Raw genomic sequence first — 16,921 nt, 5'->3', positions numbered from 1 at the left:
TTCTGTGTCATTCTTGCACCACATTATTAATAGCAAACCAATCATATTTTTTTCTAAAAAAATATAATAAAAATATTTTTTTATTATCTACGATGAAATAACTCAATTCAGAAGGTATAATTTTATTAGTTAAAATTATTTTATTAATAATATAATTGGTGTATTCTAGATTTTTTTTTGTCTGCGCTGCGAGACTCATGTAGCTTGCATACGTGATATTTGACCGTTACGTTGGCGACGCATGAGGATCACACCCTTATACAAACCCTTTTTAAACTCTTCTTAATTCTCCTTACCTCTATTTAATGCCACCATGTAAAGAACACTTGATCTCACTCAAGTACTTTCAAGAACTTTCCGAACCATGTCTCGCCACCGCCGGCAGCCCTCCCGAGCACTTCCTCCGGAGTTCAGCGCTGCCGACGAAAGCCCTCCGAAGGCTTCGCCTGCCTCCGGATCAGGCAGCGTCAGCGTCAGTGTCAGCGTCAGCGGCAGCGGTGGCAGTGACAGCAAAGAAGGCTTAAATAAAAGCGGCGGTGATCCGAATGCTTCTTCTGCAAGTCAGGGTATCACCAATGCGCCTCGTAAAGCGCCGCTGCAGCCGCCGCCGCCGCCACCGCCTAAGAGTTAGAAGATCTACATATATGATGTTGCTGTAGTTGTTGCAGTGTTAATTTTTGGTGGTGTGTGATCTCGATCTTTCTCTTAAGTTGGTTTTTCTCTTTTTTTTTTGGGGTGTTAATGTTTCTTTGGAAAAAGCTAGAGCAACTTTTCTTTTTTTGGCTTTAGAAGGGTGATGTACATTAACGCTTTGCTGCTAGATAATCTGTTCCATCAAGGGTTAATTCTTCTATATTTGATGTTTGGGAAGATGAGTAGTGTACGATTTACTGATTTAGTAGCTTACATAAAGGGCCTGTTTAATTTGGCCCTAATGCACAACGGTAATTAAATGCTGGTCGCTGAAAAATTGTTTTTTTTTTTTTTTTGAGAGAGATAGATAGCACGCTACCTTCATTTAGAAATAAGCTTAACTGAAAATGTGAATCAATTAGGGTTCGAACTTGGGTCTCGAGTACCAACCACCAAGCCCTTTGCCACTTGCTTTTGGAACGGTCTCGGGTATTTCATTTAGAAAAATTATTTGAATAGTGGTTTTGAGGAAAAGTGTTATGATCAAAACTACCAAATAATTAGAGCTTGTGTTTTTCAGGAAAAACCTGCACACTGGTAAATGCTAGTTGGCTAATTAAAGTTTGCTTAAGCAGGGTTTTTAGAAGGAGCGTTATCATAAATATTTTTTAGGAAATTTTTTTTTTCATTTCGTCTTATTACTACAGTACAGCAGAATCTACAAATTTATAATTACCTCGGTAACAAGCATTTTACTTCTAGAGTCGATCTCTACTGCTAAAAATAGGAGTAGGATCAGGAGAACTTTTTACTATATGAATTTGCCAGAGCACAAAGTATTTTCATTCTAAGAATGACAAATCACCATTGCACTTTGAAGTGTTTGGAGATCATTAATGAGCTATAAATAAATATATATACAAGCTCAGTTTTACTCCTTTACAGTGAACTTCAGAATATTTTCCCTTTCTATGTCTACTATTTCTTTCTTCTTTTTTTTTTTTGCCATACTCTACAAAGTTAGGGATTCAGAAATATTGCATGCAGGTTGATAACAAACAACATTACAATTTTATTCCAAATTGTGCACTTCCTTTAGTTATATATAAATATATACATATATAAAACACAAAAAACATTACAGTTTTAATCCAAATTAATTTTGAACCCCTTTTATTCCTAAGTAAATGATATTGAAAAATCGCAAAAAATATTTTCTAGATTTTTCAAATAACTAGATCAAGTCTAATGGAGCTAATCGTCGATTTAAAAATGTTATCATCAAAAATAACTTAGAAGTATAGAAAAGCAATCCTACTCTCTCTCTCTCTCTTTCCCTATTATCTCACTTGCGGTCTTACCAAAAATAGATTTGATTTGATGTGTAAGAAGTGCTAAGGTTGTTATTGTTATTTTATCGGTATTTTATCGCGGCCCATGATTGTTATCTAGGTTGCCATGCTAAAGGTGGGGGTATCTAATCCCTACTAGTGTGGTTTGAAAACTAGGGATTAAGAAGTACTAAATTCTTTTTTTTCTTTTTTTTTTAGAAATAGGTAGCACGCTACCCGCTTCGTTTATTTTATTTAAAAATAAACTTAACTAGAAATGTAAATCAATTAAGATTCGAACTTGGGACCTCAGGTACTAACCACCAAGCCCTTTGCCACTTACTTTAGGAGCGGTCGGTAAGTACTAAATTCTTTAGTTAATAGATTAGTATATTTACACGCAAGAAGTCCTACTTGTGGCCGAGGAGCGTATACAATATTGGACATGATCAGTGTCTTCCTTCCAAATATTTGTAAGGATTAAGATTGATAGTGTTCGGCATCTAGAAATTATTTAGTTCAATCAACTAAGTTAAAGTTTTTCCCCATCTCTCTCTCTCTCTCTCTCTCTCTCTGTGCAGAGTTAAAAGTAAAGCTTTGTTATATTTACTATTTCAGAGTTTAGTACCACCACTGTCTAAACCAGTTAGTACTTCTTTGGACTTTATTACCCGAGTTCAATTTTTCGTTCCAAGCATGAAGTATACATGCGTGTAGCCTACAGATCACATCTTCAAAAAAAAATGTAACATTGTTTTCTTTTATACATCATTCTTCTCATTCCAAAATGTGTATTAGATGTGAAATTATATAATAATTAATTCTTGAACTCTAGTGGAACAGGATCTTATCGACCCATAAACACCTCTCGGTCAAAAACTGGACTCAACGTTTTGCTCTGCGCACCAACCTGGGCTTTGATTCTTCACAATATGCCGAGTGGAACAAGATGAGCTTCTACAATTCAATACGCTGATGCACGACATCTCGTTGTCTGATTATGATGACTCGACCATTTGGTGATGGAATAATAATGGCAGATTTTCGGTACGAAGCGCCAATAATTTTCTTATCTATGATGGAGTCAAAGATTGCAAAATCTTTTACCTGTGGAAACTCAAGGTTCCTCTCAAAATAAAATTATTTATGTGGTTAGCTGCAAGAAATAGAGTTTTGATAGCCGATACACCTGCTAAGCGAGGTTGGTATAGCCCATCAATCCGTGTGTTATGCTCCACAAATGAAGACAACCTAGAAGACATCTTCTTTTGTTGCACCTATGCGATATCCATGTGGAATTGGCTTTTTCAAAGTATTCTGACCACACAGCACTTGATGACCAATCTTTCTGAAGATATAACGACTCGGTGATGAGTAAGGATGCCGTTGGTGGGGCTACAAAAAAATAATTTTGATCTTTGTTTTACCACGACTTGCTGGGAATTGTGGAAACAGCGAAATATAAGAATTTTCAACGAACACCTGATTCGGACGAAGAGTTGGGAATAAGAATTCTCTCCAGGTGAAACTTTGGATATCTGTGTTTGAAGCCGAAGACTGCTTATCCTTCTCTCATTTATTGCTTTTGCTGTCTTTTGTTGTTTTTTTTGTTATTTTTTTTGGCCATAGTTGGCACAGAGTTGTTGTGGTTGAGTTTGTTTTGCGGACAAGCTTGCTTTTCCTCTCTTCAAGTTGTAAGCCATATGTTTTCTACTCAAATAGGTTATATTCCTGTTTAATCGAGAAAATTTTTTTTTCTTGAACTCTATAAATAAAATAATATGGTTTTATTTCAAATTGGGCATTTGTATATATATGGTTAGAGATTTTCTAATCTCCATCTTTTCAATTATAAAAGACAATTATGAGGGTTTGAAATTCATGCCTTTTCAGTGAATAACACTCTCTTTTGAGATCAGTCACCAACATTGCCCACAAAGGGTATGAAATTTCAAAGTTTTCCAATGCAAATTAAAAACTTTCTATCTTATCAAGATGATAAACAATGAATCATATCTGGTCTTCAATAAGTGAATAGTAGTTAATGTACCAATTTCACAGAAATTAATTTAAACTATTGTTAAACTATATATGGGCTACCATATACAAAATGTAGTGATTGTTGTGCGACCCAAAGTCCAATGCCACATTTATTACCTTGAATAGCAAAAAGAATTTTGGCTTATATATACCCCAACCAATTATTTCCTTTTTTTCTTTGAAAGCTCAATTATTTCTGAAACTTAAGATACATCATATATATGTTAAGATTTATTTTATTATTCAATATGTGAACTATTATTCTTAAAAGTATTCTCCCTCTGCTGGTTGAAAATAGCATATATGCTCTTGTACTTCATATTGGTAATTAAATATAATTAATTCAAACTAGTCATGATCGGGACCCAGTTAATTAATTCAAACATGGTAAAAGCAAACATTGCAAATTGAGGCCTTGTTGGTATCTTGTTTATTTATTTTTTACTTTTTTAAACACTATTGGAGGAATTTTTTTTGGTTGTTATTATAATTGACTAGTTTACAATGCATCAAACTAACCTACAGATAATAATTTATTTAAAACCGATCGTTCCTAGAGCAAGTGGCAAAGGGCTTAATGGTTGGTACCTGAGACCCAAGTTCGAATCCTAGTTGATTCATATTTTCAGCTAAGTTTATTTCTAAATGAAATAAATGAAACGGATAGCGTGCTACCTATCTCTCAAAAAAAAATAATTTATTTAAAAAAATTTCGAAAGCAAAAACAAAGTAAAGTTGAATATTTCATTTAGGCCAACCTATATATAAGCAAAAAAAATTATATATTTGAGCAAGTTATTTTGTGCATAAAATATGCAGAAGATATGGCTCTTATAAATACGACGGATCAAGCACGTCCTGTAGCTGTAATTTCGAATGAGGAAATAAACCTACATCCATTATACCTATATCTTTTGACCGGTTCCATTAATTATTCTAACATAATCCAAGATGGTCACACCCACTCTTCTGTTCATCCACCTTTATAATTAAACTTAAGTATTATTCAAACTACTTGGGTGGCCTAATTTTTATTTTTGGAAAAACTTCAAATATCACCTATTTGATTTCGCATTTTTTTACTTTAGTATCCTATGGTTTAAGGTGTATTACTTTCGTATCTTGTGATTTTATTTTTCTCCTTTTGTTATCCCCTTTATTTTTTTTTCTGTCAAATAAGTGACAAAATTAAAACAAAAGAGTACTAAAATGAATATTCGATTAATTATAGGTGGAATATCTGAAGTTTTTTGTATATGATTTAACAAAAAATTAATGAAAGAGCTAACGAAAAGAGAAAAATAAAACCATATGGTATTAAATTGATATATTTTAAAATACAAAATACTAAAGTGAGAAAGTGTGAAACTACATGATGATATTTAAATTTTACTTTACTTTTTTTTTTTTTTTTTTTTTGTGAGAGAGAAATTCGATGGCCTAATGCAACCAAACCCACACGGCAACATTTCCCCCTATCGGTCGTGTTAGGTCCAACCTCCATCAAACACACACAAAAAAATAAAAATACAAACCGTTGTATATCACGGTTGTGAGGATGACAAGTGGGCCCGAGGCACGCGGGTCCCAAATGTCAGCTTCATAGCCTTGGCATGTGGAGAGAGTAACGATCAGAGAAAACCAGCTCAACTACAAAACACTTTCCCTCACTACACGGGAAATTATTTCCTGCACCCGGCGTACCTACAAATATGTTTATCCACCACTGTCCTCATCAAATATTTTATGGTTATTATTTTAAATTAAAATATGATTTTGTTATATCTTAAAATTTTATTGAGTAAGTATCAAATATTTTCGAAAATAAACTATACAAAAAAGACATTATTTAATTCATTATAAATCAATATCCAAAATTCATTATTTTTGATAAATAGATCTTTTAAATATTTACAGTATATTTGACGAATTTAATTATAATTTTTACATCTGTATTGTCATATTATAAGATCATGTTTGAATATTGAAACAAATTATCCGATAATAACTTACTTAGCATGAATTTTTTTACATGGCGGTAAGATATAACTCTAATTTTTACTCCTTCCAAAACAAAATAGCATAATTATTTATAAAATAATTTATTTTATTTTTAAAAATAATTTGGAAATTAAATATATATAGGCTTAGTTTGGTATGGATGCTTATCTGATGCTACTAAATAAAATAGAGTTAGGGTAAAAATATATAAGGATATGCTTCTGCGTTTTTCGGTGGGACCGCGAAAAATATATCATAACCAACTTATTGCGATATGCGAAACACAATATTATGTACAGAAATAAATATAATATTTTTCTATCGTACTTATTTCCGCAATCCTAAAGTCATGGTATTTTGGATATTTGATTATACTTCTTATTGTCTATGCTTCCAAAACAGTGCTAGATGGACATGCTTACGGTGGACCGGGTGCATGTGCTAATTTATCCTCATGTGTGCAAACCATAATCTTTAATCTCTCCCTCCATTTTTCCATTCCCTCCCCTCCCACAACGTACCACACGTCCCTCCTCATCGCTCCGGCAATGGACGACCTTTGCTTCGACCTCTCCACCACCTCCGACTCCCCCCATGACTCCACTTCCCCTTCCTCCTCCTTCTACCACTCCTCCCCTCCCCCCTCCGTCAGCTCCGCCCTCGTCCCCGCGTCCACTCTCGCCATCGCCGACCTCTCCTACACCGTCCGCCGCCGACCCCAATTTAACATCCTTTTGCCATCGACATGCTTCTCCCCCCGCAAGGCCGAGCCGACACATCTCCTCAAGTCGGTGTCGTTCACCGCGAGGAGTTCGGAGATCCTTGCGATCGTCGGCCCGAGCGGCGCGGGGAAGTCCACCCTTCTCCGCGTGATCTCGGGCCGGGTAAAACCGTCGAAGTTTGACCAGCAGAGCATCACGCTCAACGACCAGCCTATCACGCGGCCCGCCGAGCTGCGCAGACTATGCGGGTTCGTCACGCAGGAAGACAACCTCCTGCCGCTGCTCACCGTGAAAGAGACGCTGATGTTCAGCGCCAAGTTCCGACTGCGAGGCGCGAGCTCGAGGGAGAGGGAGGAGAGGGTTATGGCCCTCATGCAGGAATTGGGCCTCGAACACGTCGCGCAAAGCTACGTCGGAGACGAGGAGAATAGAGGGATATCCGGAGGCGAACGCAAGCGCGTCTCGATCGCGGTCGACGTGATACACGATCCGCCGATTCTCCTCCTCGACGAGCCCACTTCCGGCCTCGACAGCCGGTCGGCTTTGCAGGTAGTCGAACTACTCGCTTCGATGGCTCGTGCGAGGCGACAGATTTTAGTACTAACAATTCATCAGCCTAGCTACCGGATGCTCCGGTACGTATCGACCTTCTTGCTCCTCTTACATGGCACCGTGGCTCACTGCGGTAGCCTCCGATCCCTTGAAGACACCATCGCTCGCATGGGGTTGAAGATCCCGGCGCAACTCAATCCCTTAGAGTACGCCATGGAGATCACTGATCAACTAGAGGAGTACACTGCCAAGTATACTAAATTGATCAAGCGCGAGGAGTTGCACCAAAGTGAGGACTCAATTGTAGAAGAAGAAGAAGCGGAAGGAGAACTCGAACACGAAGCCTCGAGGGATTATTACTGCTGCTCCAGATCGGAGGAGGTGGTTTCTCTGTCTTCGCGATTTGCGAAGATCATGTATCGGACGAAGCAGCTATTCCTCGCGAGGACGATGCAGGCGATCGTCGGCGGATTAGGCCTCGGGAGCGTGTACCTACGGTTAAAGATGAGCCCCAACGGGGTGGCAGAGCGGCTGGGCCTCTTCGCCTTCAGCCTCAGCTTCCTCCTCTCCTCGACCGTCGAGGCGCTCCCGATATTCCTCCAGGAGCAGCGCGTCTTGATGAGGGAGTCGTCGCGGCGGATGTATCGGATCTCTTCCTACATGATAGCCAACACCGTAGTTTTCATCCCTTTCCTTCTCGCGGTGGCTCTTCTCTTCGCCATTCCTATATACTGGCTTGTAGGGCTCAACCCCACGCTAAGCGCGTTCGTGTTCTTCGTGTTTGTTGTGTGGTTGATCGTGTTAATGGCGAGTTCTCTAGTTCTCTTCCTCAGCGCGATCTCACGCGATTTCATGTTAGGCAACTCACTCATATGCATCTTCCTGGGGGTCTTCTTCCTCTTCTCCGGCTACTTCCTTCCGAAAGAGAGCATACCAAAGTACTGGCTCTTCATGTACTACGTCTCCCTCTACAGGTATCCTTTGGACACACTTCTCATCAATGAGTACGGGGGGAGCATGAGGGGGAAGTGCTTCTATTGGCAAGATGAGGATCGCGGCATCTGCGCGCTGATATATATCTGTAATGTTCTACTTATGGTGCCAATAATGTAGATTTTTTATATATTAATTTCCAATTTCTTGTATAAGAATCTGAGTGATTTCTTTTACGCTCTCTTATTGTGTTTATGTACAAGAAATCGTTTTCGTTTCATTGTTGTAACTTTTCATGAGTGCGAAGGTAATTTTACACTTTAATTGTGTGTGTGTGTGTGTGTGTGTGTGTGTGTGTGTGTGTGTGTGTGTGTGTGTGTGGTAATTAATTAGTGAGGTGTCATTAATTCGATATATATATGCCGTACACGGTCCGTGCCTAGCTGAGTAAAGCCTAGTTCGGGATTGTGTTGTCGATAAGAAGTATTCGTTTTAATGCTTTAGACCATAAATAGGAGGAAAGTGCATAGACATGTATTTTTCTTTTTTCTTTTTTTCTTGTTTTAGGATTATGAAAAGTATATTTAATCAACTTAATGTGATAAACATAACGTGACATTTCGCACAAAAAAAAATAAAAACAAAATATCTTTTCATTGTACTATCTCACCGCACGTAAAGCAATTCACTGCAATCCCAGATGTGACCTTGGCAAAAAATTGAAGGCATCATCAGCTCAAGCGGAGAGGGGGAAAATGTAAAGCGAGATATAAAACGAGCCGGGCGGCCGATGAGCCGTCTCGGCTCGGTTGACTGCGTTGGCCCATGGGCCAGCACAAATGACTCAACCGGGCTGCCCGAGGCCGATTTGGGGGCCCAGTACGGTATGGCTCAAGACGCGACAAAGCCCGGCAGGCCGGCATGAATGTTTTTCTTTACAATATTTTATATTTAATTTATTCCCGAGTTTTTAAAGTCTTGCATGAATAATTGCATCGAAATTATTTGAAACTTTATTTAGCGCGCTTAGGGGCTATTTTTCGTTTTTGTTGTTCTTCTTTATCCTTTCTTTTCGTACTTCGAAATTCATATTTCTTATGAATAAAATGGTAACATAGTAATTTTTCTTAAAAACAAATAATAACGTATACTTAACTATGAGTGCCACAGAGAATTGTAAAAATAAGATTTTTTTTTTAAAAAAAGAAAAAAAACAGAGAACTCAAACTGGAGATTACTTTGCTTAAAAAGAAAAAGGGATTCTGAAGGTCAAAAATGCTGGTTCAGGCAGAGAGCAATTGATTCACCCAGAAGCTTTTGACTTGCGCACAAACTCACAGTGGATGAAGGGCTAGGATGAGAGCATGTTACAGTGAAGTCAAGTACTCTGTACTTTTGCTGCAAAAGGAGAGCACGCGATACAAGCTACATAGCCTGGAGAAAGAAAACTCAGCTGCTCCCAAACGCGAACACCCCACCAGCTTTTTACAGTTCTCAAAACTGTTGTTACACCGCTCCGCTTCTCCCCCTCCGCGCTTTTTTACTTTTTTTTTTTTTAATTATTTATTATTTAATATTAATATTTTATATTTAACACCCTCGACTAGATACTTTGGGTGAGGTAAAAGTTTTTTCTTTAAAAAAATTGAAGTACAGAGCCTAGCCAATTAGACAGCGCCACGTGGAGCGCATCGCCTATGACATGATGGCGCGTGGACGTGGGCTACTGCTTACAATAGAACAACATGTTTTCGTTCTCTCTCTCTCTCTCTCTCTCTCTCTCTCTCTCTCTCTCTTAGCTTGGGGTGTTTCAATGCCTTAACTTTGGAAACGAAGAGGGAAAATGGTGTAATGCACACGAACCAAGAAGGAAAATGGTTGCAGCAGCTGGTCCGGATAAAATACCAAGCTATACATATCCAGTGGAATATTAGTGTTGTTTCTTTTTTATTCTTAAAATGTAATTAAAAGAGCTTTAGTTTAGAACTTATAAATTGCAAATTTGAAGATCCCATGACAGAATTCTTATAGTCTATACATTACAAATTAGTTAAGAATAACGGTTGGCGTAAAAAAAAAAAGCGCCACATGGTGGATCGGTACACAATATGACTAAAAGCTGCAAAAGCCAAGAACATCGGGTATCTGCTGCATCGGGAGCAAAGGATGAATCATAGCAAACCGTCGACGGTTCCATGCGGTTAGAATCGGCCTGTAGTGAACCCATAAAAATAGAAAACTGGCCGAGTGGATAACTGAATAACAATTGACAGAGTATAAATAAACAAGTAACGCCTAAAAAAGAGTTTTTTTTTTTTTTTTCTGCGAACAAGAAGATCACTTTCAATTTTATACATTTTCTCGCTTTCTAGGAGTAGTGTAATTGTAATTTTTTCTTTTTTTCTTACATTTACTGTTTTCTTAGGATTAGTCTTTAAATTAGATGTTCTTCGGCGCACTAGTATACCCTATTTTGTACGAATTTTCAACTTCAAGCAATATACAAGCATTAGGCTCTTCAGTCGACCCAAAGACACTGTGTAATTCCCCACTCGGCTCATACAGCGGAACCAATTTAGTAATAAAAGAAACAAACTTGGCTGATCCGATATCTCATCAGCTGAATCGCTTGATCTGCCGAAGGGCGCAAACTTCGAGGATCACCATTTGTAGCCTTTCCGCATCCCTACACACTACCTTCTCATGGGGGATCGTTGATCGGGTCAACGGTCTGAAAATTAGGCTCATAGCAATAACAAATATAAAAAAGTCAAGTTGAAAGAATCTTTTCTATCATAATTATTTTATATTAAAATAATAATTTATTTCATTATTATTTTATTAAACTCTTTGATATATATATATCTACCCTTTGATCATTTTCACCCGTTAGATTATACTATTAAACCAACCACCAACTCAACCTTAGGGGCCACTATCATCCTAAACGCACATTCTTTCATCCAACGGCCGAAAACTCAATATTACCAAAAGCTTGGTACTATTGATAGTATAGTAGCATAATTCTATATATATATATATATATAGAGAGAGAGAGAGAGAGAGAAAGAGAGAGAGAGAGAGAGAGAGAGTCCAGCTATGGTGCTTGTAAAAGCACCAAGCACTTGGTGCTTGTAAGTTTTTTACGGTTAAATTTACTTCTCGGATCATTTTCAACCATTAAATTATACTATTCAACCAACCACTCACTCAACCCTAGAGAACCCACATCATTCTAACCGCATATCTCTTAATCCAATGGCTAAAAATCTACAAGCACCAATAACTTGGTATTTTTAAAAGTATAGGAGCTCTATTATATATATATATATATATATAAGCTAAATTACAGAAAACCTCCTTGTAATAACCCGCTTTTTCACTTTCCCTCCCTGACATTTAAAAACCTACACTTTGCCCCCTTGTAAAATAAAAAATGTGCACTTCACCCCCTACCGTTAGGGTTCCGTCAGGGTTCCGTTAAAAAATATATTTTTATACCGAAAATACCCCTCTGCCATCTCCCTGTTGCTTCGACTCCCTCCGGCTCGCCACCTCGCCGTCGACTCGCCGCCTCGCCGCCTAGCCGCTTCGCCGTCCTCCACTGCCTCACCCTCACCCACATCCCCTTCGTCGTCCTCCGCCGCCTCGCCTTCGCCTTTTTTGCCATTCTCCTACTGTCGCCCACCTCGATTTTCTCCTACTGTCACCGAAATCGAGGGCGGCGAGGGTGCAGGAGGAGAAGAGGAGCAGGTGGAGAAGGAAATGGAGAGAAATCGCGGCCGATTGAGGTCGAAATCGCGGCCGAACGAAGGGGCGGCTGAGGAAGATGGGAAAGAAGACGACAATGGCGAGGGGCAAAATGGTCATTTTACACACCATAACCCCCCTGTGAATATTTTTCATTTTACAGGGGGGCAAAGTGTAGGTTTTTAAATGTCAGGGAGGGAAAGTAAAAAAGCGGGTTATTACAGGGGGGGTTTTGTGTAATTTAGCCATATATATATATATATATATAGAGAGAGAGAGAGAGAGAGAGAGAGAGTGAAGCTAGGATGCTTATGAAAGCACGGAGGGCTCCGTACTTCCACTTTGTTTTCGATGTTCAGACTTTCGAATCGACGATCGGCTCCGTTAAACTTGATCTAGAGTATTTGAAGTATCAAGAAAATAAATTTTGCGACTTTTCGATATCATTTGCCTAGTGATCGAAGTGGCTCAAAATCAACGGTTGAAAATAAAAATCTTACAAAATATAATGATATGACATTAAAATTTTAGATCAAAGTTATTGATCTTGTTTTATATGGTATAAAGAATTTTCTATCAAAATTTCATATGATTTGAATATTTCTACATCGTTAAACTTGCAACCGGCTCACCACGGCTGTTAAAATTATTGATTTTGAGCCCCTTCGATCACTAGGCAAATGATATCGAAAAATCGCAAAATTTATTTTCTATGTACTTCAAATACTCTAGATCAACTCTAATGGATCGAGCAGAACGTCGATTCGAAAGTCCGAACATCGAAAACGAGTTGGAAGCACCGAGACCTTCGTGCTTCTATAAGCATACCAGCACAACTCTCTCTCTCTCTCTCTCTCTCTCTCTCTCTCTCTCTCTATATATATATATAATCCAGTATTATATAATAAAGATTTATTGATTATCTTTACATTATGATGCATTGATCCTAATAAAAATTATATGAATATTACTAAAAGATAAATATTTAGAGCATCTTATCATGGACAAAATATTTTTCACTGATTTCTTCTTGACAGTGACCAAATCTTTGAAGGAGCGTTCTGTCGGAAGTTTTGCTGGGATGTTTTAGAAACTTTTACGCGGATCTCAAGACTGATAGTGCGAATGGCTAATGGTCAAGAGTTCTTTAAAGTTTCTAGAGAGAATAATTAGTCTTCTGGAAGCTTGTAACCTTTATCTTTGTCTTGTAATATGCGTCACGCTTTTCATTTGTAGTCTGGATGGCGAGTGGCCTATATAAGGTTGTTGCCTCTATCCCGTCTCATAAGAAAGAATTCTTATTTGTAATCCACTTCAAGAGTAATAGAAGTGCTTTCTTCATCTCTCTCTATTGTTCTTTATTTTAGAATGAGTAGGTTTTAACTTAGCTAGTAAAGAGATAGACTGGCCCAATTCACAAAGAAATATCAATGCCACACGAGCTAAACAAGCAATTTAGTTTAAGCCCGCGACAACGCGCTTCTTCTGAGCCTTTTGACTGGATGCAGGAGAATTCGCCATGTTGAAGCCAAACCTTAAACACAGCAAAATTTGTATTGTAGCTTTAGCTTTAACCGTTGGTCTTAACTTAGACCACGGAAACAAACTAACGATTCCATTAATTGTTGACACCAAACTGGTTCATTTGAGTTTTGACCAATTAAAGAAAAAAAAAAAACCCCTAACAGCTGGAGAGACCCAACCACCTTCTTACGGCCCGGTGGGTCCCACTGATTTGACTTAAGAATGAAGCCAAAATTACTGCAAATGCCGTAGCCAGGGAGGACCACGTGCATCAGTACATTCTGTGCACCGCCATTATTTGTAGTGTTTATATATATATATATATATAATTAAAATGCCCAGTTTAATAGGTCAATCACCTGTTTTATCTCCTATATTAAATATTCTACTCTTCAAATCTAAAATTATTTTTATTTTTAATAATTTATTTATTTATTGAGTATTTTATTTATTTAAAAATAAAAATAAAAATAATAGTTTATAATTTAGGCAGCATTTTATAGACAAATATGTGCAGCAACATATTAAACACAAATAATATGCAGCATTTATAAGTCGTATGACTTACCTTCGAAGAATTAATACATGAATTATAACGTGTAAGTACTATATACTATTACAGATTGCAAAGATAATAAATTGCTGCAGCATATTGAGCTGCTACTCCAGCATATCCGGTGCACCAGATGCGTGGTGCACCGGGTGCTGGCGACGTTTCCTCTCAGTTTCTCTGCGCGGGCCCAGCCGGTCAGCCTAGCCAAGCCAACCGGTCGATTGGACGTTTCAGGGCCACGCCGTAACCCCACTGAACTGAACTCTTCTCCTCCTCGGAATCCGCACCCCCCAACACCCCCAAACCCCTTCCTTCCCGAAAACGACATGTCTCGTCAAGATTCCCGTCCCAACCCAACGGACGGTCCGGATGACCCTCCCCAACCCGCATAACCCCCACTTTTGTCCTCTTCCTCCCTCTATATAACCCCCGCACTTTTCCTCCCCTGCCCCTACCCCCACACTCGAGCACCGGTGTTGTTGCGCCCATGGCGGAGTACGTTGCGAACCCTAACAAAGCCATGATCGCGCTCTCGCAGGGCCACGCGTCCGACGCGGAGGCGGCCGGCGCCGGAGAGGAGGACGACGGGAGCAGCAGCAGCGCGCGGCGCGCCGCGGCGCGGGGGCTGGGAGGAGGGTCGGGGTCGGGGTCGGGGGGGAGGAAGCCGCGGGGGAGGCCGCCGGGGTCGAAGAACAAGCCGAAGCCGCCGGTGGTGATAACGCGGGAGAGCGAGGCGGCGATGCGGCCGGTGGTGCTGGAGGTGGGCGGGGGTTGCGACGTGCTCGGCGGCGTCTCCGCCTTCGCCCTCCGCCACCGCGTCGGCGTCTCCGTCCTCAGCGGCTCCGGCGCCGTCGCCGGGGTCGCCCTCCGCCACCCCTCCGCCCCGGCCTCCACCGTCGCCCTCCACGGCCGCTTCGACCTCCTCTCCCTCTCCGGCACCCTCCTCCCTCCCGGCGCCTTCACCCCCGCCGCCGCCTCTTCCTCTCCCTCCTCCGCTTCCGCTTCCGCTTCCGCTGCGGCNCACGGTCACCCCCACCCCCACCGCCGCCGGGTTGACTGGCCAGTTGCGGCGGCCTCGTGGCATCTCCCCGCCGCCGCCGCGGTGGACCAAGCGCAGCCGGAGGCGTCGCCGCAGCAGAAAGAGGAGCCGCAGGAGGAGAAGGCCGCGGCGGAGGAGGCGGCCGCGCCTCCATCCCATCCCCTCGGACACCTTGAGCCCCAACTGCTTCCACCGGCGGTGGTGGTGGTGGCAGGGGCGGCGTCACTCGCCGGGGCGCTGGCACGGGGGCTACTGGACGGGGACGCGGGGGCGGTCGCTGTGGCACTTGACGACGCCGCGGAACGTCCACGACCACCACCACCACCCTCCTCGGCGTCGCCTTCGCCTTCGCCTTCGCCTCCTCCCTCTCCTTCTCCGCCGCCGCCCCCACTGGCAACGCGGCCCTCACCACCACCACCACCACCCCCACCACCACGACATGGTCTTGTGGGCCCAGCCCTCCTCCGCGCGCGCTCCGTCGACGCAGCCTCCTCCTCACCCCTCCCACCACTACTGAAAACAACATACACAGTCGAAAACACCAACGTTCTCGCGGTAGCAAAAGAGCCAGCCAGGTAAAAAGGTCCCAGCTGTAAACGCACCTGGTTTAATTGATATTTTACAGGATTCAAAAAAATTTCAAAAGACAAAAAAAAAATCAACTTTTTGGATCTTTTAAAATGTTGGAGCTTTAAACTAGGTCTAAGGAAGAGGGTTCTTTTACTTATCGTAGCCAAATTAATTGGGTTTTTTGTTATGAGTAATGGAAGCATATCTATATATATATATAGAATAGAGAAATGCGAAGCAGTGATATACAGGAGATGGTAGGATAGGATACTGGTATGAAGTCTCGGGAAGCACTGAATCTCCGACTCCCAATGCAAGGTCATATCTCAAAGATTTAGAGATTAAAAGCTCGGTGAGGCCTGTTTTTATTTTATTTTATTGTTCAATTTCCTTCATCTAGCTATTTCTCTTTTCTATTTTTGTATACTGGAGAATGTGTGGTTACTGTTGGTGGTTGGTGTAGTTAATTGCGTAAGATCTTCTGCGCTCGTGTTTGAGTGTGTTTTCCCGTTTTTCCATCCCATCATGCATGCATGCATGCTTACTAATTTCTTCCTAGACGCGCTTGATATGATCGATATAGCCGCGTGTTCTCTAACTATTGTGTAATTTACTTTTGTTGAGTGTTTGCATGAAATATTATATGAGGGCGTGTTTGTTTTCGCAAAGCTGCAGTTTGTCGAAATCTGCCGAGTTGAGTTTCCTCCGTATGGTAGAATTCGACATCGCTCGTCGAGCACAAAGTCGTGAATTCGTGCCGCATGCTAATTCGTTCGCCGCCACGTGAGATTGATCCTGCGAGCGGCCTGCATGCGTGGATCCCACGAAATTTCAAGTTCGTGGATACGTTCAAACGCAGGTGAAGTCGGGTTAATTACGTGAACTCACGAGTTGATCGCTGGACTTTCGCAAAAACAAACACACCGTAAGCATCTTGACTACAGTCCCGTGTGTTGGGTATATATATATATATATATATACAAGATCTTCTCACCGTCCGTTCAGAAAAAGTAGTGATTCATTCACGGTCGCTTGTTCCCAAAGTTAAGACTCCTCGTCACTTTGGATGGACATACGCCCATGTTATTGTGGCAAAGCTGCGGAAGGGAGGTTAACGAGCCAATTCGGTGGTTTAGATTCATCTAATTATTAGTTGAGCGTCGAAATCGTCCGGTGCATGAAAAATAGAAAAGAGTTTTACGAGTGAAACCTAGCAAAGCAGTGAAATTGAACTTGTATGAAGTATTTCACGTTAGCAATATTCCCCAGCAGT

At 40.9% G+C, this 16,921-nt stretch overlaps 2 protein-coding genes across 2 annotated transcripts; both read left to right on the top strand.

Moving 5' to 3' along the window:
* LOC109708745 (ABC transporter G family member 23) lies at positions 6,508 to 8,392 on the top strand. The gene has a single exon (XM_020230565.1). It carries the CDS (start codon positions 6,554 to 6,556, stop codon positions 8,390 to 8,392), a length of 1,839 nt encoding a protein of 612 aa, XP_020086154.1. The 5' UTR covers positions 6,508 to 6,553.
* LOC109709500 (AT-hook motif nuclear-localized protein 23-like) lies at positions 14,510 to 15,027 on the top strand (the record flags this gene model as incomplete). Its single annotated transcript, XM_020231758.1, has 1 exon — positions 14,510 to 15,027. A coding segment is annotated over exon 1 (501 nt), but the record flags the coding sequence as incomplete, so codon positions are not given.

This window comes from Ananas comosus, linkage group 4, assembly GCF_001540865.1.
Source record: "Ananas comosus cultivar F153 linkage group 4, ASM154086v1, whole genome shotgun sequence".
Taxonomy (NCBI): Eukaryota; Viridiplantae; Streptophyta; class Magnoliopsida; order Poales; family Bromeliaceae; genus Ananas; species Ananas comosus.
The sequence above is the reverse complement of the archived record's forward strand: the minus strand, read 5'-3'. Positions and strand labels throughout refer to the sequence as shown.